The 23,603-nt window shown below is 36.2% G+C and overlaps 1 protein-coding gene across 12 annotated transcripts in view; it reads left to right on the forward strand.

The window, feature by feature from the left end:
• The window catches only part of DCUN1D4 (defective in cullin neddylation 1 domain containing 4), a 38,321-nt gene that overhangs the window by 12,476 nt on the left and 2,242 nt on the right, over positions 1–23,603 (forward strand). For 6 of the 12 annotated variants that reach the window (XM_064710385.1, XM_064710375.1, XM_064710380.1 and 3 more), the window contains exons 4-8: positions 5,416–5,530; positions 14,862–14,956; positions 17,262–17,332; positions 18,871–18,962; positions 19,852–19,960. In XM_064710385.1, coding sequence (XP_064566455.1) covers positions 5,460–5,530; positions 14,862–14,956; positions 17,262–17,332; positions 18,871–18,962; positions 19,852–19,960 — 438 coding nt within the window. In that variant the 5' untranslated portion in view covers positions 5,416–5,459. Of the gene's footprint in view, positions 1–4,096; positions 4,127–5,415; positions 5,531–14,861; positions 14,957–17,261; positions 17,333–18,870; positions 18,963–19,851; positions 19,961–23,603 lie in introns of all 12 variants that reach the window. The other 6 variants (XM_064710384.1, XM_064710374.1, XM_064710379.1 and 3 more) reach the window with 2 other exon arrangements.

Raw genomic sequence — 23,603 nt, forward strand, 5'->3', positions numbered from 1 at the left:
ATGTTTGCATAAGTTCCAGGCATGTTTAGTTGAAATGTGTGTTTGGTTTTTTACTCATATGAGGACAAATACACATGCAAGGAGCTCTTTTGGCCCTCATGAATGTAGTACAGTGAGGTCTTCTGTTTCCGTTTTGTATGGAACTTGACACTTCTCAAACATCTTACTTGGAGAGACTGGCATAAATCTATAAAGTTACTTTTGAAAAATGTTTGATTTCAATGTGCCTAAACTTGTGGAACTTCTGTTTTCCAGTAAGAGGTTGTCAAGACCTATTAATTTTGTTGCACAATTTATAGAACTGTACAGGTGCTGTAAATTTGAGATTCTGTGTCTAGAACTCATTTGAAAGTCAGATTAAGAACTGTTGCAAAAGGTTTTAGTGTTGCCAAACCCATGTCAAGGTTTTTTATAGTTCTGAGATTATTTTAACCCTAAATCTTCTGACCCAGGCCTTATTCTTAAAGATTGCTGTTCATTTTCTGACATTTATTATCTGAGTTATTGTCATTAGGTTGTGGACTTTGTTTTTGGGATGACCTAATGTGTGCTTATGTAAATTGGATTGGGATTTCTAAAAGCTATTTTAAAAAATCTTAGTTTTAGGTTAATATTTATTAATAATAGTGTTAAGTTTTAAATGCGTATCACATTTACTTCAAAGCAGTTTTTGTAAGCTAACAAAAAATGTATTGGATGTCTAAATTACTTAGAAGCAAATTGTATCTTTTCTAAGTATTAGCCAGATTGCCTGTCTGAAACCAGGCCCTAAAACACCAGTGAACTACAGGGAAGTGGCAGTTTCAGAATTCCTTCAGTGATTTGAGAGCTAAAATGAATCTTGTTTCAAAATTCTGGTCCCCTGCAATGATTGCAGTCTCATGTGCTATAATTCAGTATGCATATCTGTCTGAAAAATAAGATAGACTTCAACTGTGTCATGGGCTTTGCCTTTTCACCTGTTTGTAGGTGTAAGAACAGCAGGCATTCAGATTCTGTAAACAATTTCTTTTTCTTTTAGTATGTATATGCATTAACTTGGAAAACTTACATTGGAAATAATAGTTGTTTTTCTGTTATAACTACAAATCTAGCAGCTTGTTAATAGCTTGAAGTCATGATTTGGTAATTAAATTGTGACTTACTTATCCAGACTAAAAAGTCTTTAAAATATGCTTCTTCTTGTCACCTGGCTTGTTTAAAACAGGGAGGTACCCTCTTCAACAAAAAGAAGGCTTCATTGTGGTTCATTAATCTTTGGAGGGAGAGAAATTGCTTTTGTCTCTGCTGGTTTTTTCTTTTGTTAGGTTAGAGAAGAAACCCCTCTTGAGTCCAGAGCAATTCTGTAGTGTAGCATTCAAGACAGAGAAGATGATTTTTCCTTTTGCAGTGGCATTGCAAGTTGTTTAATGTTTTGATGAGTATCTTAGCTTTCTCATCTTGTATCTGAAAACTGATGATTGTAGCTATGCTTGTGGTCGTTTTGTTGCATTATTAAGTGATCAGCTGTATCTTCCCAATTGCTTCAGCATTCACAGTTTCTAATTATTTTTCCTTTGAAGCATCCTTCTACTGAAGCATCAGAAGAGCAGGATTCCTCACGGGCTTTAGCTAGAGAAGGTGAAAGTGCCATGCCTGTAAATAATTTCCGTAGGGACACAGCTTGTAGAGTTCTTCTTTATTGACTTTTTTTTCTTTTTTTTTAATTCTGGTTTTGTTGCTATTCTAGGGCTGTCCCTCTCTTGTGGGTTTTATTTTATATATTGTTTTCAATTTCCTAGGATAAATTTTAGCTCTTGAATTGATACTTCCATTTGGAAGCTTTGTCTCCTGCAAATTTGGAAGTATTCAATAGGATGTTTGGCAAACAGCATTTAAACTTGACAGACTTTTGGCTGGTGGTGGTCTATTCAGCAGCCATTTGGAGGCTCTACCTTGCAAATGCTAGCTTCAAGTGTCAAAAAACCAGTGAGAACTAGGAGGGTTCTGCCAATCTTGAGTTGAGGCCTAGGAGTGAGAAACTTTGAAGATAATCACATCAGCAAAGCTGCACTTGGTAAGTAAAATTCTGTCAAATTTACATGTAGTCAGAGGTAGCTGCATGTTTGTTTGCAGATGGTCAGACCTTTGGGAAGAGAAATTAAATGTGCACTGCTAGACCTAAAATTACTTTTAGAATTAGAAAGCTCTGTGTAGGAAAGGTTAATATTGCTATTTAGTGAGCTGTATTGTAATTTAAGAAATTGCAGGAGTTCAAAGTAAAAAAATCCAATTTAATAATTTTTAGCTTTATATGAAAATTAAAGAAATATTGTGCTGCTGTTACAGAGAAATTATAACGGCCCTTCAAATTTAATACACCAATTTTAGTAACAAAAGAAATACTTTGAAAGTAAAATCCTTACACTGTGTTTTTTAGTAGTTTAGAGATTATTCAAAATTTGAAGTTTAGTGAAGACTTGCTCCAAACCTCCATTATTAAGATGTTAAGTCTTGGAAAGCATTTACAATATGTCCACTTGGTGTCTGTGTGCTGTCAGTGTGAGGGCAGTGTATGTGTGCATTTCAACCTACCAGTTTCTGAGCTGTCTCTTTTCTTCTCTTTTCTGTGCCTTTGAGAGCTGCAACTAGATACATTCAAACCAAAAAGAATACAAGTTTTTCATAGGAATCATTGGAGAAATTGGGTTTTGTAGTGAATTGTGATCAGTTTAAGCCTTTAAAGCAAGTTCACCAATCTTCTTAAAAACATCCTGTCATTTAAGGAGGCAAAGAGTCCAAGCAGGAATTCTTGAGTTAAGTTCTTTGGTTTGTATGAGGTTGCAGGTCTGACATAATGATTTCTCTGTTCTATAACTGCTTTATTTTACATTTATTTGTTTTTTCTCTTTTGCTCTGCTTCTTTTGTCACAGAGGCCTTGCATATTTCTTTTCACAATCAACTGACCAGTAAACTGCACAAATTTGTGGGGAGTGAGGGGGATGTGTATTTTTTTCTTGCATTTTACCAGCATCCAGTGCCTGTGTCCATCACAAATGGATTTTTACTTTTTTAAAAGAAAGGCACTTAAAAGCAATCTATTTGCTCTCGAAGGAATGAGATAGCTACAGGTTATACTTAAGTAAATTCATATTTACCAAAAAGAGGTGTTCACTATCACATTTTCATTTATTAAGTTCATTGTGTGTCTTACGTCTGTTGGCTCTTTCTAGCCATCTGTTTAGTTCTGCTGTCATCCTAGGGGGTTTTAGTCTGTGTAGGCTTTCAAAAAATACTTACTGGCAGAGTCTTCAGAAATTTGATCTGAAAGATAAAGTATTGCAGATTCAATAACTTATGAGAGTAGTGTTTTACAGTATCATTAATGTGGAGGCATAACTTGATGGAACAAATGACATTCAGCAGGTCAGGTTCCTTAGTTTGTTTAGTTTGTAAAATGCCTTGGGTGTACTCTGAGTTTTTTATGATCTCTGGCTTGCCTGTTTCAAATATATCTGATATTGTTGAGGAGAAAATAATTACTATTGTCACTAATTTCCTTTTGTAATGTGTTCTGGACAGTGCTTCTAGAAGTATGTTCTTCTGACACAGCCATTACGATTTTTTTTGTGGTAATAGTTTATGGAGCATAATACTTGCAAGTTTTTTGATTATTAGTTGAATTGTAATTTGAATTTACAATGCTGTTAATTCTCTTTCAAAAAGACAGTGTATGGCCGTACTCTCCTAGGACAGTAATGGGGAGGGAGTTTTAGGGTTAAAAAAAAGAATATGTATAGGAAGAATTTTTTTAATTGGAGACTATTTCTTGAACTAGAGAGATTAATTTTCTTCTTAATAGATAGAAGTGAATATAAAGATAAGACCAAAGAAGGCATACTTAGTGCAAAAGCTTTATTAGTTGAAACCAGATTAGTTCATCTTGGTGTAAAAATTGGGTTGAACATCTTATGTAATACTAGAGAAATATGAACATAATACTAGAGAAATATGTACTTTCTTATGGGTTAGAATTTCCATGCATATTTAAATAATGTACATGTAGCAAAGCCTGTGAGGCTCTAAGGTTCCTTACTTGTGTTTCTCCTATAACAGGAGAGAGCCTTTCAAAGATTCGAAGAATAGGTAAGCAAAAGATTGCTGTCAGTGTTTGGTGGGAATTGGGCCTCTGATTTCAGTCTGTTCCCTTGGTGTCAAAAAGCAGTCAAAGTTTTATTGCTTGCTTCTGTGCTGTGATGTTGTAAGAGAAAAGATTTTGTGGGCATCTTAACTGAGTGTAGCTAAACTTGGATGCTGCTGTAGCAAAGAGAAGATAGCTTAGGAATGCTGGAGTTCTTAATGTTTTCTTGCAAATTTCTTTGGCATCTCTTTGTGTCTGGATTGTTATACCTCACTTCTCTCTTCCTTTTCTTTTCAAATTCTCTGTGTAACACTTAGAGGTGTGATAGCTCTTGGAGCTGCTGTTACACACACCTTTCTCAGGTGTCACTGTGGTCTTCAGCACATGAAAGTAGGACAAAATTGTGCCTGGAGTGTTAGCCTACTGTTTCATGAGGCAGCAAAAGCAGTTTAATGACTTGGTGTGGTCAAAAGGGATGGTCCTGTGCTCTTTCTTGTGCTAATGTACAGAAAGTTGTTATTCTTTTTTCCTTGGTTAATTATCTACAGGTTTGGTGAGCTGAATTGGCACACAGAAGAGTTACCAGAGACAGGAGTATGTAGCTGAGAGAAGGGGATGGAAAGACTGCCACCTGATTGGCATCAGTGTCAAGAATTGGCTATTTCCTGTTTGGGGACCTTCATTTTTTGAGAACTGTTCAGTGCAAATAATACAGCCAGCCACTTATTTCTTTCCCTGGTGGCTGCTGACTGTCTCTACCTGGCCCTGTAAAACAAACCAAAAAACTCACAAGAAACCTGAAAAAAACCCTCTCACCAATGAACAAACAAAACCTTTCCTACCTCTTGCTCTCTGTATCACAAAAAACTTGAGGCTTGAAAATAAAGTTCTGTTTTCTAGAGGTAGGTGTTCACTCATATGTGTATTTCAAAAAGCAATGATCAGCTCTTAGAACTTTTGATTTGAATAAAAGACTAAAAATAAGGATGACTTTTTGGGGACCTAAATACCTCTTTAGGATAGTGTCAGTTCTTGACTGCTGTTAGACTGAAATAATGCCAGTGCTACTGTGCATTTTGCTATAGTACTTTTGACCTTAATAGAAATCTGGTCATAGGAAACCGTGTAAAGCTGAGATGGATTTTGCTATTCAAAGGAGACTGTTTCTTTTTTAATTTTTAAATCCCCTAACTTCCTTCCCTTTTCGTTTGTAATATGCCTATTAGTGGACACAGTTTAACTGGTCTGCAACAGTTTCATTTCTTTGTGCTGGTGTTTTTAATTCCCTCTGTAGGAAGTCTTCGGTCTTGCAGTTCATCAGACTGCTTTAGTAAAGTGATGCCTCCAAGGAAAAAGAGGAGACCTGCAGCAGGAGATGATTTATCTGCTAAGAAAAGTAGACATGATGGGTATGTCATCTTACCATGAGCTAAGACTGATGGAATATCTAAAGTTGAAGAGCTGATATATCATGTGTTTAAATACTAATGGAAATAATATTGAAATTTACTTGGTTTCTCTGTGTGGAACCATAGCTGGTGATTGAACTGTGGGATATTGATAAGTATATGTAGCTTCAGTTTGCATCACACCTTTATCTAGACATACAAGAAACATGTAGGAAACTTTTCCTTGCTCTAGTTGCCAGCTATGAAGATATGTACTTGTTTGTTCAAAACCAACTTCTAAGAGATACAGTACTATTTTCTCATTTACGTGCATAAGGTCTAGATTGGCTGTTATCAATCTCTAGCCTGTCAAAAAAGGGAATGTAGTTATAGTCCACTCAGCTCTTAAAGTCCTGCTAGTCTCTCCCTGTTATGTTGTGATTTAACACTGAACATAGAAGGGAAATTGCCCAGGTAAGGTGACAGCCAGTGGTTCAACAGTTACTGAGGGGCTTCTCACTGGACAGCAGAAGCCAAACAGGTTAAAGAGAGTGCATGAGCAGTGTACTCTTTTGGCATGAAGTATTGGATAGCTGAGATCTCTGCAAGTAGTGGATTTCCAGTAGTGTAGTGAGTCATTTAGAAAGCATTGAATGTGCTCAGGGTGTGCAAAAATCACTATTTATGTGGACTAAATTCAGAACTTGAGGCTGTATAGAACTGCACACTCCTGCATGATAGATGCAGGACTGCTGTGATGTTGAATAGTGGCTGATACAACTGGAAAGTTTGCTTGGCACTGCATCAATCAGTAGAATTTGAGCTCTATTATACTCATGTGTTACTGACATCCCAGAAAACACACACTTCCATGGCAGGTACCTTCAGGGAGGTTAAAAGAGGCATTTTTCTCCAAACTGTCAGCCTGAAATCAGCCTAAGTTCTCTCCTTTTTATACTCTAGCATGAGTAAGAAAAATACTGGTAGCCAAATTAGGCCTCTGGTCATGCCCCTATAACTCCATTGTGTTTAATAGGGTTGCACAACTGTAACTGCACTGGAATTTATTAAATGATCTGTTGATGCAGAAGAAAGAGATTTCAACTCTCTTTCATTGCATTGTAACACTAACTAGAACAAAAAAGCTGTTCATGTCCTTAATATTTTTTGTTCCTTTTCAGAAATAATGAAAAGTAAAAGGTAAATAGTTGATAGAGGGTATTACAGGTTATTCACAGATAGGCATACAATGTGGAAGCAATACAAAGACAGACCCTTTCTAGAATATAGAGAGATTCATAAAACTGGGCTCTACCTACCTTAGCCAAGACACTGATGATAGAAAAAAGCAACCCCCTAAAAAGTAAGCTTGCATGTAAGTAAGAAATACTGGTTTGTGTAATTACATAAGAAAATTATAAAAACCTGATTTTTTGCTCTCTGAATACTGGATATTTCATCATTTTTAAGAGCTTGTTGCAAATGTAATTTGAAGGATTTGTTATTATCTGCCTCTCAGTTTATAACTAATGGATCTAGTCTTCATTTTACTGCCATGTCAGTCTTTATTAAAGGGAAGATTTCAGCCTGCTTTTAGAATTGGAGGAGAAACCAGATCTGCTAGTCATGAGCCATGGGGTAATATCCTCTGATGTGGTTCCAGTTTTTATCTGACTGACTTCCTATAAAGGTTTTTGAGCTTTCTCTGTTTTCCAGAGTGTTTATTTTGTTTTTGTCTTCAAGAAAACAGTTTTTTATTTCAGCATGACTGGCAATATGAAATTATTTGCTGGACATTCAGCCTGGTCTTGAAGTTGTATTTTCTTTCAAGGAAGAATTTTTACCCCTGTAATCTTCTTGAATGAGTTAGTCAAAACACAGTCTCCTACTTCCATGCTTGTTTTGGTCAGGTGGAGTTCATACCTGCCAAGGTTAGTTTTTGGATCAGACATCTCAGTTAGCTGAGCAGAAATCAGTCTGAAATCAGGAAACTCTGCAGCAGTGTTCTGTAGCATGCCTAGTTTACAAAGCCAGTTCTGCTTACATTGTGTGCAGAGAATGCTATATACAGTAAAAAGAGTATAGTGGAATACCAGTTTATAGAATAAGGGTCTCCTAGGCCCAGTTCTCAGCTTCTGTTTTAGAGACATACTTCTTAGAAGCTGCATTCTAGTAACTCAGGATAAGCCTTCACAGGACATTAGTCTGTGTGGATTCTGTATTAAGTGAAGAAAGGAGGTCACTGAAGAGCTACACATTCCTCTCCAGAAGAGCCCCTCTTTCCTAACAGAAGTGAGTTGTCATTTCAAATGCTTAATGGGATGACATACATTTTTGTGTGTTTCTCAGCTACAGTGGCATACTTATAGGGTCAACATTAACAAATTCAGTAATTCAAAGTCTCCTGTTTGTTCTCAGTGGAAAAATACTGGGTGGTAGTCCAAAGATTTTCAAGGGATGTCATCATTAATGGTGTTACTGCAACTGAGACTGAAGGTTGATGATTTTTTCTGGTTTGTCCATTATAAAAATATGGGGTTTTTCAATCTGTAATGGAGTGCTTTGTTGGGTGATATTTTCAGTCTTCACTAATTTTTATTCATTCCTATAATCTCTTCAAATCTGATAGGAATATTTTTAGATATGCCTTCTTCCATAAAGTTTCTTTCAGCAGGCCTCTATGCTGAAAGAGAAGATAGTTTCTAAAGACTCTTCCAGTTATAAACCTAAACAGGTCTTACACCCTTAATTTCAAGCTGGTAGGAATACAGCCTCATCTCAGAAGTACTAGTGGAATGCACAGGCAATCAAGGAAAAACATTTATAGGAAGCAATCTAGTTGTGAAATTATTTGGAAATGCTGATCTAGTGCATAAACTGATTATAGAAGACTCCAAGCATGTTCATTAGTATTGCACCCTTACATAATAAGAACTTGAATTTTCTTAATTAGTGTTTCTAGCATCACCATGAACCATGCATGAATGCAGCGTTTCAGTGGGAGGAAATTTTTATACCAGATGACGAATAATAAAAAGAACTCAATGCTCTGTAGATAACAGTAAGAGTTATCTTGCCTTAAAGAATAGCTGTTGGAAGTAAACAGTTGAGCATGTGCTAACTTGAACATAATCACTTGAAGACTTCGTTTGTATTTTCATCTCAGTATCACAGTCTTGACTTTATTGTACTTAAAGCTGTCACAGTATAGAGTATTCTCAAATTGGAGTTAAAATTGCATTTTCTGTACATTGTTCTTCCATCACTATGTTAAGCATCTTCAGAAAGGTAAAGCAAGATTCATGTAAATATACTTGCTAGGTAAAATGATAGTCCTCACTGGGTAATTGTTTTATGCTCCTTATCTGTTACACCATATCTAGCCAAATAGGGAAAAATGAGCTGTTTAATATAATGTCTTATGTTTTGACAGTCTCATTTAAAAAGTAATTCTACTCCTTATTCTGGAATCACACTGAGGGCAAAAGCCTTGAAATAATGGGTATTGTCACTTTAGGAGGATGAAAACTAGGAATATTTACCTACTTCCCTAAAATTTAGGTTTTCAAACAATTAGATAAATGTTTTCAATGAATTTACCTTTATGTGTGTAGGAAGCACAAAAGGGCCTACTAACATGAAAAATAGGTTTTCTCTATTGAATCGTAAACTCCATATTCTGTGTGGAAAAATGCAGTTTTTGAAAACAGAGTGTCATTAACATAAGATGTACTAACTTCCAAAGTTTTCAAAACCTTTGGTGTTGAGAGTTGGTTTGGTTTTTGTTCTGCTGTTGTTTACTATCTGGTTAGGTCCTGCCCCATGCAGACCACCTGTGTTCCCAGCTGTCATAGATGTGTAGATCTTTTTGCTTGAAGTAGGGGTTTTCAGGAACACACAAGCATAATTTTTCCTTTTTCTATAGCTTTTCAGTGCACTTCACTTAAACTGGACATGTGACTATCAGCATGTGTGTTGTTACACATACTGCTCATTAAGTAAGCCTGATAAAGTTCCAAACATTTAACAGTTTAGGAATGATTGTAAGTCTTTAAACAAGGAGACATAAGGTATATTCATTCATAAAACTTAACAGTCAAGTTAGTCCTGAGGGTTGCTTTAAACTGTTTTTGTCATGTCTTGTAAATTGCAAAACATCTCTTCTCCCACCCTTCTGTTTCTACTGCAGATTTTATGAAACTATTGCAGAATCATAATTGTGGGTGAATAGATAAGGCTTTATTAAAGTATGTTCATTGTGCTGCATTGATGAAAATTCTCAGCCAAAATTGAAAATTAATTAGTATTAATGGAAGTAGTGTGGGGCATCTTCTTCAATCAAAAATTGGCATGTTTTGAAAAAAAAAGTTATCTGGAAGCAATTAGTTACTTAGCTCAAAACTCAAACAAAATTCAGTAAAGATTTTGACTAAGTTCTGGTTGCTTAGAAACAAAGTTCTGTTGGTGAATTTCTTGATGTCTTCATTCAGTAAGCACTGACCTTCTGAAATAACCAGGCTGTACATCTTCATGAGAGACTTTTGACTTACCATAATAAAACATAGCTTTTTTTCCCCTTCCCTTTTGATCTTCTTTTTCCTCTTCAGTGGATTATTACCAGCTTCCACCATGAAGAGAATGTTTTGTGTGACCTAAGCTCCATGTTTTCACTGATCTTGGTTGGAATATTCTGGAGGTACACAGCCCAGAGTTGGTGCACTAACAGGGGCTGTGGCTGGAGCTTTAACCAGCTCCAGTACAAGTGAAACATGCTCAGAGCAGCAGATAACCCAGCTTTGAGGACTGCAGTGGGTTGAAGAGAATTGCCCTTACCTTGTTCTTTTTGCTGGCAGCAGCCATCAACTTTTACAGTCACTTGCCTAGTCACCTCATTAAAGTTGGATGGAATTTTCATGCTTTTGTTTTCCCACCAAATTAGTTAGGAAGAGAAGAAGATAATCTGGAAAAGATGTGGACCATGTATTTAAAGTTCCCACAAAGTGTGAAGGGCCTCGACACTCAGTTTTAATTTTTTTTGGTGGTTGTTGATGCTTGCCTATAGCACTTCCAGTTATAAACTACATTGTCTTATCTTTTTTGCTGGTATATTACAGTTCCCTAGCTCGCATGAATATTTCATATATATGTTTGAACATGGATGTTATGAGTCAGCCATTAGGTCACGGTGGAGGTGCAAGCATCTCTGAGAAAATTATTACATTTTGATGTGGTTAAGTAACTGAAATCACTTTTACAGAATTTAGACAGGTTATCTCATGTTGCTTTTGCCCTGCCCTGTCCCACATTCTTTCCTCTCTCTAGCTGATGAAATGGCTGTTAGAAAGAGATAATAATTAAAAAAAAAAAAACTAAATGCTCCTTACAGGGATATTTATTACAAATAACTTGTATATTGCTGTCACTGACACAGTGTCATGCTAAACTAAAAAAAAAAAAAAAAAAGCTATTTTTCAAGAAGATTTTTCTGAGTTATTTTTTAATTTTTTATTGTGTGTTTCATGTGTGTTTCATCTTAGAGGTAAATACAAACTTAGCCTGTAAGTAATACTTTTCTTTTTTTTTCCTGTTGCTGATGGATATTCCCGTCATGAGTCAGAAATGGAAGGGTAATTCTAAAGGCAAATGTTCTGAGTTTGGTATTGTATGGTAGTGATGGATGTAGCAAACATTCTGGGATAAAACTGTGCTTGCACCTTTCTAACTGATGGTGGAGAAAATGCCCTTAGCAATCCTGTTTCGGTGCCAGCATTCTTTGGCAGTGTGCAAATTCTAGTACCAAAAGTGCCAGGTGTATTCATTTGCTCTTCCTGTATGGAAGGCATCTTTTTGAGTTTTTTACTTTTCCCCTGTGCCTTGCCTGCTCTCACCCTTCCCTGCCCCCCCCCCTTTTTTTTCCATTTTTTTGTGAGCAGTGTGTTGTTTCACATCTGGTGTGTGACTGACACTTTGCTGACAGTTTCCCGTGACTGGCAGTTTCCTTTTACAGACCATTGATATAGAAGCAAATTACTAAGCAGAACGGGGTTGGCATAATGGTTGTGCATCTGTTTAAAAGTACTGGTGCTGGTCATCTTGATGAAGCTGTGAGCCATTGACCACTTGCTGTTTGTGAGATCTGTTCATTAGATGTGTGGTACTCCCAAAGTATTCAGATATCTACCCTGTGCACTCTGGCAATGTGTTTTTCTGCATAGCAAGAGATACTGTCATTAGAACAAAGACAAGGCACATCATCTTGCAGTAAATACTGAGAAATTCCACAGAGATGAGGAATACTGCAAGATATAAAATGGATGCCAGATGTGTCTGGAAGTTTGTGTTTTTCTCCTCTGTAAATATGGTTCTTGAGGTAATCAAATCCATATTCATCATAATTCAGGGGATGTAGTCCTTGAAAAGAGCTTTACTCTGTGCCACAAGATTGAACCAAGTTGTCCTAGGCTGAGTAATCTCAGGTACTTGTCTACTTGTTTGCATCTCCCCACTCATCTTGTTTCCCTAGGCACTTCAGAGATTAGGAGTCTCTTGCTAGTAGGAATAGCTGGCTTGGCTAGGCTGGGGGGAGACTCTCATTTAATGTTTGGAGTAAGCAGGGAAAGAAAAGGGTTTGTCTTTATACATGAGATCACTAATTCTGGCTGTGCATAGTCTGTTTTCATTATAAACGTGATACAGCGTCATCTGCACTGTTAATGCATGTCTGACTAATTAGCTTATAGCAGAAATTGGGATAATATTTCAAGATTGTATCCCTTTTGACTTTAGTTTCTGAACTTGTCAACTGGCAATATCTGTAGTCAGTTCTGGTTTCTCAAAAATCAAACTCCAGTGGTGGGGTATTGAGCTTTTTGAACAATCGTAAGTTTGAGGCAAGACCATTTTCATTGGAGTTACTTGGCCGTATGTTGGGCACATGGACTTAATTTATTATTGCTGTTTCCTGCAGTTCCTGAACTGTGACCTTAGCCCTTAAGACAAGTGACTTGCAATCTCATATCAGTTGTCTGAAATTCTTCTGCTATGTGCAGATACAGAGAATGTATAAAAAGGGCTGGTTTTTTCTGTTCTTGCTCACCATTCCTGTTTCCATACTGCTGGCACCGATGTCTTGTTTCAGGCTGCAGTATCTAGCTCTGCCATTTGTAGATGCAGGATACCTTTTTTTCTAAAATACCTGAATGACTTACAGCTCTGTCAATAAGTCTGTTTCTTGAGAGTTCCTTCTTAAATGCACTGTTTGCATACTGACAGCTTAATGTGTTGATGACTTACATGAACAAGCAGGGCAAGACAATTGGTTATCATCCCTTTGTAAGAAAAAGCATTGAGTCTTGTGATAAATAACTTTCTTTGTGAACCTTGTTAGCTTTGCCATGTCTTCAATCCCAGCAGTACTTTTACAGACTTCTTGAATAAAGAGAATAGAATAAAGATGTTGACTAGCTCCTGCTACAGTTTCCAACTTGTATTCTACTTGGTGTTTGTCACGTTTGTTTGTGACAAAAAAGGGGATACTGAATAATTAAGACTTTTGCCGAAGTGGCAGAATGCCTCCTTTCTTTGTCTTGATTGCTCTGAATTCAGAGTACTCTAAAAATTATTGGATAGGTCTTTCATAATCACAGTTCATTTTGCAAGTGTAAAAATGTTATCAGACCTATTTAAAAAAATTTATTCCAACTCAGTCTTATACCTTCTGGATTAGCTCTTACTGAGCGATGCTGTCAGCCTTTTCCTTTGCAGCTTCAGTAAAGCTTATGCAAAATAGATAATTCAAATAGGAAAAGAGTGTTTTCAAAATGAAAAAACCCCAAACCTAAAATTGTGAGTATATGAATGTGTTTGGAACACATATGGCTGACATTTCTATGCAGTGTTCCAGTTTGTTGTAGATCGGTGTGTTTCAGTACAGTGTCAGTTTTTCATAAGAAATTTCTTAAGAGCCTCATTTGTATTTTTCTTCCAATTAGCAATTTATCATTTTGTTCTGACTAGTATTACTTTTCTAAAGGTTAGCTGCTTTTAGGGAACTATGACAGTAAACATGAAATATTTCTTTGAATTCCTGTCAGAATGATCTGTGTGCTGTTAAATTCTAGCTACGCTTCCTCACAGCTGATAGCTGAGCTAGGTGGAGGATAGTGAGATCAGTGTCTTCTAAGCACCTAAATCTAGGTGTCTTTTACATGTCTTTCTAGAAGGACAAAACAGTGATGAAGTCAGCTCCAAATTAATTTCATTATTCAAATGGTTTCAAAATTCTCCTTGAACCAGTTAGCCACTTCATTGTCTTCCCCCATCAGGATTTGACATTGTGAGAGGAAAGTCTGCATGCTTGGAACACTTACAGAGCTGTTCTTGGCTAGCTCCTCTAGACTAAACCATTTATTTGTTGCTCTTTTCAGCCTTTGAGCCCATGCTCTGAAGAGTGGTGGAAATGGATCAGAGAATGCGAATGCAGCAGTGGATAACTACTTGGACTGCTGAGTCTCTTTCCTCTAGCAGACACAAATGATATTGTGCCTGTTTCAGAAGGTCTAACTGAGGGAGTGACCCTTCACATTCTGTCATATTCTCTGAGCTTTAGGTGTTTCAGATAGTAAATTTGTTTCCTTACTGTAGTTAAAATTCCTTACACTTCTTGTTGAAGGAGAAGAGCATTACCCTGCTGGTAGTCTCTAGGGGAAGGAGCCAGCTTTTCAGATGGTTCTGTATTCCATGATGAATGACATCCCTTGAGGTATTGTCTATGAGGACTTTCAATCTTTTTTTTCTGTGATTCTTTCATGTTACCAACTTACTGGCTTTAGAATAATGTAAGTGTAGGTCTTGTCTCTTTTGGTCTTTATGCTTTTTGTATAATCTTTTCGAGGCAGCAAAAAGAGTGTTTGCAGTTTTCTTTAGTTAATAATTCAAAGTGCACCTAGAGGTAGGACCTGTGTTGACTGTGACATGGAATTACTCTGGCCATAGACCCACAGCTGGATTGCAGCCCATCAGCTGTCTGTGGTGACTGGTGGTGTAAGGCAAGGCCTTACTGTGAACTTTTACAGAACAGTTTGGGGTTGAATTTGAACTGACCTATATTCATTTTAGGGGAAGGTCATTACATGGGTAATGATTATAAGTCAGTGGAAATATGACAGAGTGAGCAAACCAAGTATTTAGTGTCATTGATTCTTAAGCAGTGTTCCAAATGACTGGATATGAGGACAGAATGTTGAGTAAACTGAAAGAAATAATGTTTCTGCTAAGAATGGCTGTTGACTAAAAGATCGCTTTTAAAAAATGTTGATTAATTAATTACTTGCTTCTCTTTCTTTTTTCTAAGTATGTATAGAAAATACGATTCAACTAGAATAAAAGCAGAGGAAGAAGAAGTCTTTTCAAGTAAGAGATGCTTAGAATGGTTCTATGAATATGCAGGTAAGTGTGAAATGCAAATTTCCTGCCAGTAACAATTAAATTTATATTGGAATATGAAAATTGTGTTAACTGAGCTTTCAAAAGACAGAATATAGAATATGTTTTGTAAAAGTCTTAGAGAAACTTCCCTTTATCCTGTGGGATGTGAGGTTGAAGAGTTCAAGGTTCAGTTTTGTCTTTGTCTATATCCTATGAAAAGAATACAGAAGGTGTGTAATTTGAAATATTTTGGAACATGTATACATTACTATTCAAATCTACAGTTAAAGCTGTACTTCTGTTGAAAATGTTGTTACCTCTCTGTCATCTGCCATGTTAGTGCTGTACAGTACAGAATTAGCCTCAGAAGTGGTGTGTCTTTAATGAAAAAACCCAAAGGGTGAGGGAGGTAGTAATGCTAGTTTTGTTCCTGCTGAATCTGGTGCTTAGGGTTTCAAGCAAAGAAGTGAATGAATTCAAATACCCTGGACTAGTTTTATCAAATAGTTTTGCATCACAAGGTGTAGGGAAGGTAGCCTGTATTATTTATTCTTGCCCTTGTGTATGAGAACTTTCTTCAGGCATTACTTCTAGGAATGTTAATTATGGTCTGTGGTCACAGATGATGCTTTATTAGTGAAGTTGGTTGCTGTATTTGTTTTCCTGCAAATGTTTTCTGAAAGGAAGAATTTGACATATGGGGAAAAATGATCTCATGACTGTAAAGACCAAAAAGAAATTAAATAGATATGTTGTGTCATCTTGCAGTTTTCTGGTGATGTCTTTAATAACATGTCTAACTTGTTCTGTTTTGTCTGCTTTTTGAACATAATGAAGAGTGACTTAATTTGATGGAATAAAACATTTTTTTCTCCTAATAAAATTATATAAATGAAATTAAATACTTTGAGATCTCACTTGTCTGTGGCAGTCTGTGAGAGGAGATTCAGACAAATTCAAGCCAAATCTAACCTGTTAGATTGTCTGCCTTTCTGACCAGCTTGATTTATTTTTTTACTCTAGCAACAGGCATGACTCATTTTTGTCAAGACTTTCATGGAAAGAAAGGATGAAAGGAAGGCTGTTTGTGAAAGAACTTTGGGGTTTCCACTGGATGCACACACCAAGATAAAACACAGAAAAGTGGAGAGTACGATTCTGTTTACAGTATTGAGTAACATTCTAAAAATTGAATTTTCAAGGAATAATCTCTGTGTTCTTGCTTCTTAAGTCTTCTTTATGTAAGCAGACAGTTGACACTGCATTTGGGTTTTTTTCCCTCCCTTGGTGTGTTTTTGCATAACAGAATGGGTCTTTTTAAAGGCTGTTGTGTACTCTCTGAGAGCTGAGAGGCTGTTATGAGAAGATGGGAAAAGACATAATTGAACCTTGTTATTTCTAGAATAGATCACCTAATAATAAAATACAGATTGATCTTCCCTTTATGAATCCTGTTTTTCTTGCACACGTGCTCTTTATATTGGAGGAAAGTAGGCATTTCAGCATGTATTTTTTTTTCAAATGAGCCCTTTTAAATATGAGTCAAATAATTCTAACAAAATAGTTCAAATACTTAAAGTGTAGAATTGCACAGTACAATTCTTAATGTCTGTTTAATTTTTTCAGAGTATTATAGAAGTTGTAAATATCTTGATTTAAGACTATGTTTTATTAGTGGTGCATTTTAATAGCAATTGTGTTTTGAATCTTCTTTTTTTTTCCTTTTAAGTAGGCAAAGAAATAACTGTAATTCATTATTTCCTTCCTGTTGCACTTACTGTTAGACAGATGATGTGTGACCATGGTGTAGCAATATGATGAATAAGCAGAATAACATTGTGTAAAGATAATATATGAGACAGTGTGGAATGAGGTTCTGGGAATGATAATGCCTTGTATCCTGTATAGCTGTACATCATGTTTGTATGTGATTTGAGCTTATGATAAAGTAGAGATTCCAGCCAGGGCATGAGTTTCACTAGCCATCGTCCTCTCATTTATTTTGGTAATATTATCTGGGTGTTCTGTTAGTCTTAAGTGCATTATGGAAAAAATTTTACTAATTTACACTTCCAAGATTATCTCAGTAAACGAGTTGAAAGATTGGCAGGGATGAAAAGTTGTTTTACGGTTTCTCTGTTTTCAAAGGTGAGATAAATCTTTAAGTGTATCCAAGTCTGATAGTAAGTGTGGAAATATTTATTTAATGCCAAAACAAACAAACTGTATGAAAGTTAGGTTGCACTATGTGATTGCACTTCTTTTGTGCTGTAAAGAACAGGCCATTTTAATTTTTAGAGATAAGTAAAATATGTTTTGTTTGCAGGCACGGATGACATTGTAGGGCCAGAAGGTATGGAGAAATTTTGTGAAGACATTGGAGTTGAACCAGAAAATGTAAGTTCAGAATCCATTTTAAAATTGCCTCATCTGCTGTAGTGTACATGAGCTAGTCATACAGTTTTTGTTTTTTCACCAAGATTTAAAAAAATCTTGAGAGTTTAAAAAAATTCAAGAAATATAAGCCAGGGAGGTTTTGAAACACATTTGGGAACAACTTGCCATTATGTTCAACTCCAGACTGTCAACCTGTAAAACCTCAATTTGTCTTCACTGCCACCCCTTCTTTCACTGTAAGACCACCAACCTTCAGGCTCTCCAGAAAAAGAGAGATCTTAAAAAAAAAAAATGCTGATGATTGCCTTCTCTGAAACAAAGAGATAACATCAAGATTTAATATATCAGCTAACAAACAAGTAGTGTTTCCTTTGGGTTTTCTAGGACAGAAAGAGATCTCAAATATTATGGGCAGTGGTGGCACTACCATTACACTGTTTCAAAAAAACAAATAAGGAATATAAATACATTTACAGGTACTTATTCTGTATGGGAGGTGTGTATAGTTATATATATATAAAAATAAATAAAATCTAAAATAATAATTGAGCATTTTACAGGCTTTTTCCTAGTGCCTAATTTTTGTTCTTTAAATGCATTTTGCAAGTCCTGTCTTTCGCAGAATTCATGGAGCTTCATATAAGTAAATGAGAATTGTGGCTTTGAAAGATGTACTGGAAAATCAGATGTAATTTGCTAATTTCAGAGTTTAGCATAATAATAAATGTTGTGATTTATGCAGACATTTGGAGGTATGAGCGGATATTCTGATATCGCATTATAAGCTGTATAGGGTTGCCCTAACCATAGCTAGTTAATGGCTGAGTTGCAAATTTAAATAACTTGATTATTTTTTTCTCCAGGTTGGTAGGATCAGTTATCCTGCAAGTTTTTCTTTCACATTTGTCAAAAGTGGTTTCTGAAGTTGATAAATTAAATAATAATAATCTTATGGTATTGCGTTATCTAAATTCTTTTTTGCTTTGGTCTTCTGTGTGAGATGTGAAAAAGACTGTTTTCTTTTGGGCAAAACTGAGGTATTATGTATCAGCCTGTGTTTTGATGTGTATTACTGTTAGTTCATCTGGATTTACTTATCTGCTTGAATTGTGGGATCATTATTAGCTTTCAAATAATTGGTTCCATGGATTGCAGATGATGCTCATTGAGATGAAGGTTTAACAAATGTCAGGTATAGCTTATCAAACTGATACTGAAATTTTGTAGTTAATTTAGGAAATCTTTTCTGCAGCTTTCACACCAACTCATCTTCTCCCCATTGTATTGCTTATGAGATGACTGATAACTTGGGTAGATGTTCACTCCATGTATTTGTACTATTCCCTTCTCTTCATTTGGATTGTGTACAGGTTTGTCACTTACAGGGTTTTTTAAACTTATAAAATAGTGTTGCAAAGTTCTGAAGTTTCCACTTATACAGATAAAAGCATTGGTATCGTACTAAACAGTAGTTATTTATAGAACACACGGATCTTTTTGTTAAATTCTCAGTCTCCATTTTTTTCTCTTTAAAACAGGTAGTTATGCTTGTGCTAGCATGGAAGTTGGATGCACAAAATATGGGCTATTTCACATTACAAGAATGGTTAAAAGGAATGACATCACTACAGTAAGTGCCTTGAAAATTCTCTATAGTTATTTGTCTATAGTTACTATATTTGTTATAGTAAACACAGCTTTTCAGAAAAAACACACTTTAGTGTTTTCACTCAACACCTAAAGCAAAGAACTCTGCCATGGAGTAGAAGTCACAAATTTTTGGCCTGATTTATGATAATATGCTCACTTAGAGACAACTTGAAACCTGATGTAGCACATTTAAATATATTTGGGTTAAAAGATCTGCAGTCTCAATAAAAGAGAAATGTGATGAAGTTTGACACTCTTTCTGTCCCCAAGGACACCAGCAATCTTTGTTGCTGGATTGCATGTATCTTTTAGATATTGGTATGATGTTAGAGTGATTTAAAACACTAAGTAATACAAACCCTTTCTGTAACTCTGCATTGCTCTAAAAGTTGCTTTCTCCAGTTAAGAGCTTAATTTTATGGCAAAATTAAGATAAATAAAGTTGAATAATCCTGTTTCACAAAGAGTTGGAGAAAGAATGAACTGTTTTGACTTACCTTCCAGAAGAGAATTACTAAAAGTATGTAGGAAGTTTTATAGTTCCAGCAAGACTTTAAAAGTATTTTTCACTGCTTTGATTTGATGCTTGTTTGCCATGCATGGACAAGCTCTTATCTTTATCTGTTGGAGAGTGCATTTTTTACAAAGCCAGTCAGTTCCAGTGTAAGACTTTGCTACTTCATCTAAATTTGTTTTACACTACAGGTTTAATAAGGCATTTTATGCAGACATACTCAAACATTTGTGTCTGTACAGAGTGATGTGTTTTGAACAGGTTAATGGGCATACTTGTTAGAGATTCTGTCCTAGAACATCAGACATCTCAGTAAGAATGAAGACTCTAAACTCACTTGGTGCTTGTTTTGTAGGTGTGATACTACAGAAAAATTGAGAAATTCTCTGGATTACTTGAGATCTTTATTAAATGAGCCTACCAATTTTAAACTTATTTATAGATATGCCTTTGACTTTGCACGGGTAAGTACTGTGCATTTGAAATTACAAGCTTTACTGTCATAAATAATAATTGAAAGACTGTGTACTTCTAAGTTTGTTTCTTTGAAGGAACCACTCAAGATGGCTTTGAACAAATGGAGCAATTTGTGTTCTGAAACAGTATATGCAAGATGTCAAAACTGGAAAAGAAAAGTATATAGAATGTGTGATGCTTAGTGGTTTAGTGGCATGTGTTAATTACATCTCTGCCTCAAGCTATTTTATGACTTCAGGGAAATGTTTTAGGCCCTGTTCTGTTATATATTGGAGCTTTATCACTCAGTTCCCCTGACACTGTAATTTACTGTGGTTTTTCTTACTCTGAATTTTGTGAGCATAAACATATATAAAATAGGAAGACACTTCACACATTTCTATAGCTGGTAAAAATGGATAACATGCTAAAAGCTGGATATGATATAAATACTGATTCAGAAGATTGTTGGAATGGCTTTAATGATGTTTTCAGTATTCATTAAAAAATATCCTGATATTAGTATATTAGTCTTCCTGCTATAAAACATGCTTTGATGAAATTTTACCTGTAATGGAACTGATATGCATAAGACTTTTCATACTTGGAAGGAGTAATAAGAGAACTTTATTTTCTGAAATAACATTTTGAAATAGAATTTGGACATCCGTTTTACTAATGTGATAGAGTGTACAGAAGATTTAACATAAAGAGGTGAAACTGAACCTCAGATTTCAGTGCAAGAAAACTAAAAATACTAAGAAAACTTGCACCAAAAAAAAAAAGTAGCATGACAAAATCAGAAAAATAAGAAGAAATTGAACTGATAGCAGTTCTGATAGTCTCCTATTAGCAACTCAGATTTTTGGTACCTCAGTGATTTCTGCATCTCAGCATTTGGATTTATGGTTGTTCACTTTTAAACAAGGAAACTTGCAATTGAGTAGAAAAAAATGCATGGGATTAGTTAGTATGTGAGGAAAAGAAAAGCTACATCAACCTCTTAATTCTGCCGTTGCTGTATGAAGCTTTATTCTGCTACTTTTTGCTGAATGTAAAATGCAAAGGCATTGCCTAAGAAGTTCAAGATACTGATGAAATATTTGGGATAGAGAGCAAACCTGTGCCAGCTGATGGCCTGTCAGAAGTGCAGATACTTAAAAGGTGGATAGTGTGTGTGTTCTTTTCAAGAGGTACCAAACTGCTGTGACAAACAATGGTCTCAGAAATTTAAACATTTAGACACGGGTGCTGTGACAAAAAGCCCATGCAGATTATAGAATTGAAGTCAACAACATATAAACTGGGGAATATTTGGCTAATATGATTATTGAACTTTCCAGACTACAGACTTGGGGAAAGTCTATAGGAGAATGGCATCCAGTAAGAATAGAAAAGAACAAAGGCAGGTATATTTATAGGTGGCAGATTAAATTGGGCATAAATTTTTTCAGGGTCACTGAAGTGATTGATAGAAAAAAGCTGATTGTATAATTTCTGTCCTAAGGATAATTCTTTCAAGGGAGTACTCTATGGCAAAAAGCCACTTGTCTAAACTTCCTAAGTTATTAGAGGAAAGGTTTTTAAAGAGTCTGTTGATTTGGCATTTGAAGTTAGTTTGTGAATAAAGATGTGTCATCAAGGTTTCATGTGGCATGTGTGATTTAAGTCAGCATAGATTTGGGGAAATAATTTATAACACCATATGTTGATATTAAGCACAAATAACATTCCTCAATCCATGTTTGCCCTTGTTATTGCCAAGTTTTGGAACATACAGATGCATCTATTGCATGGCTTAAATTGATCTTTAATGTGAAATATTAGGGGAAAAAAATCTCTGGAAGAGTGTCTATCATTAGTGTAAAACAAATACTCAGATAAAATAAAGTTTTTAAATAAATTCCTTTAACTGTATCCAAGGAATGTGTTTAGAATGTAAACTAAGAATGCAATTGCATCATCTGTCATGGCAAATGTGCCATTAGGCAGTTGGAGGTGGGTAGAAAGGGCTTATCTGAACAATTTGTTCTGATCAGTTGTCTGAGAGAGAGAACGTAGAAATGTAACAATATAAGGCATGAAAAACCAGTGTGGCCAAAGTAAAGGCAATAGAGCCCGATTTCATTAATACTTGAGCGTGTGGGTAGAATTCAGAGTATGAACAGTAGGTAAAATAAAATGTATTCTGACAGCAGTATTGTTTCTGCTTTAAAGGTGTTTGTGACAGAAGTGTAGATGGGCTTTGGAAAGAGGATTAGGTTTTAGAACTTTTTGAGGTTGGAAATAAATGAAAGATTTATATCATACTAGTACAAAAATGCCTTTGCAGGTTTCTTTTTCTTCTTTATTGCTAATTGAAAAGCGTTGTTCATCATGGAATTTACTTTTTTTTCCCCTAAATCCCTCTTGGATGTAGTGCCCAGAATGCAAAACAGTTTCTCATGTTTTTAGAATTGCTGGTCTCCCCACTTTACTTTCAAAACAAATCTGCATTAAATTCTGTCTATACAATTTTAGAACTGAGGAGCATTTAGTATGAAATGAACATAACCTTGTAACTAGGGCATTCAGTTGTTGACTGAGAACTGGGATCTTGCTCTGCCAGTTCCTTCCTGTGTGATAGAACAATTCAGTTATGATTTGAGCTTGCTTTTTTTAAATAAAGATGCATGTTCTGTAATACATACCTGTGCATTTTTGCAGGTGAAATGTAGGGCACAATTCCCCTTGTGGTGGGCAGCTAGCTGTCTTGCCATGATCTGTTAGACAGTCCCTACATCCAGATATCCCTGTGTGGGATATGTCCTGGTGGACAACAAGCTGTCCATGAGTCAGGAGCGTGTTCTGGTGGCCAGGAAAGCCAGTGGTTTTCTGGGAGGACAGTGCCAGCAGGCTGAGGGAGGTGATCCTGCCCCTCTATTCAGCCCTGGTGAGGCCACACCAGGAGTGCTGTGCCCAGCTCTGGGCTCCTCAGGGCAGGAGAGACATGGAGCGCCTGGAGCAGGTCCAGTGGAGGGCGATGAGGTTGGTTAAAGGATAGGAACTTAGCAGTGTCTATCAGTATCTGCAGGGAGGGTGTCTGAGAATGGATCCAGGCTTTTTTCAGTGCTGCCAAGCAATAGGACAAGAGGCTGTGGGCAGAAAGTGATGCACAGGAAGTTCATCTGAATATGGGGGAGAACTTTTGCTGTGCAGGTGACCACACACTGAAACAGACTGCCCAGAGAGGCTGTGGAGTCTCCCTCTCAGGAGATAGTCAAGAACCACTTGGGTGCAGTTCTGTGCTGTGTGCTCTAGGGTGACCCTGCTTGAGCAGGGGAGCTGGACCTGACGAGCCACTGTGGTCTCTTACCCATTCCATGATTCTGTGATGCCTCTTAATTTAGCCTTTGCACTCTGCTGTCATGAGTAGATGCACAGAACAAGTCTATGTTAGCTAATACAGAAATATATTTTTTGTGATTTCATTAACTTGTGAATTTGTAGCTCAGTGTTAAAACCAAGGCATAGAAGTGTGGGGGGTTGTGTCTCATCTCTCAGCAAAAGTGGTTTAATTTTATGATAACAAATGTAGATGAATAAACTCCTTAAAAAAATGGAATCGTACACATACATGTTACTTTGAGATGTGCAGAAGTTATGTAAATA

This window comes from Zonotrichia leucophrys, chromosome 4 (assembly GCF_028769735.1).
Source record: "Zonotrichia leucophrys gambelii isolate GWCS_2022_RI chromosome 4, RI_Zleu_2.0, whole genome shotgun sequence".
In the NCBI taxonomy this organism is placed as follows: Eukaryota; Metazoa; Chordata; class Aves; order Passeriformes; family Passerellidae; genus Zonotrichia; species Zonotrichia leucophrys.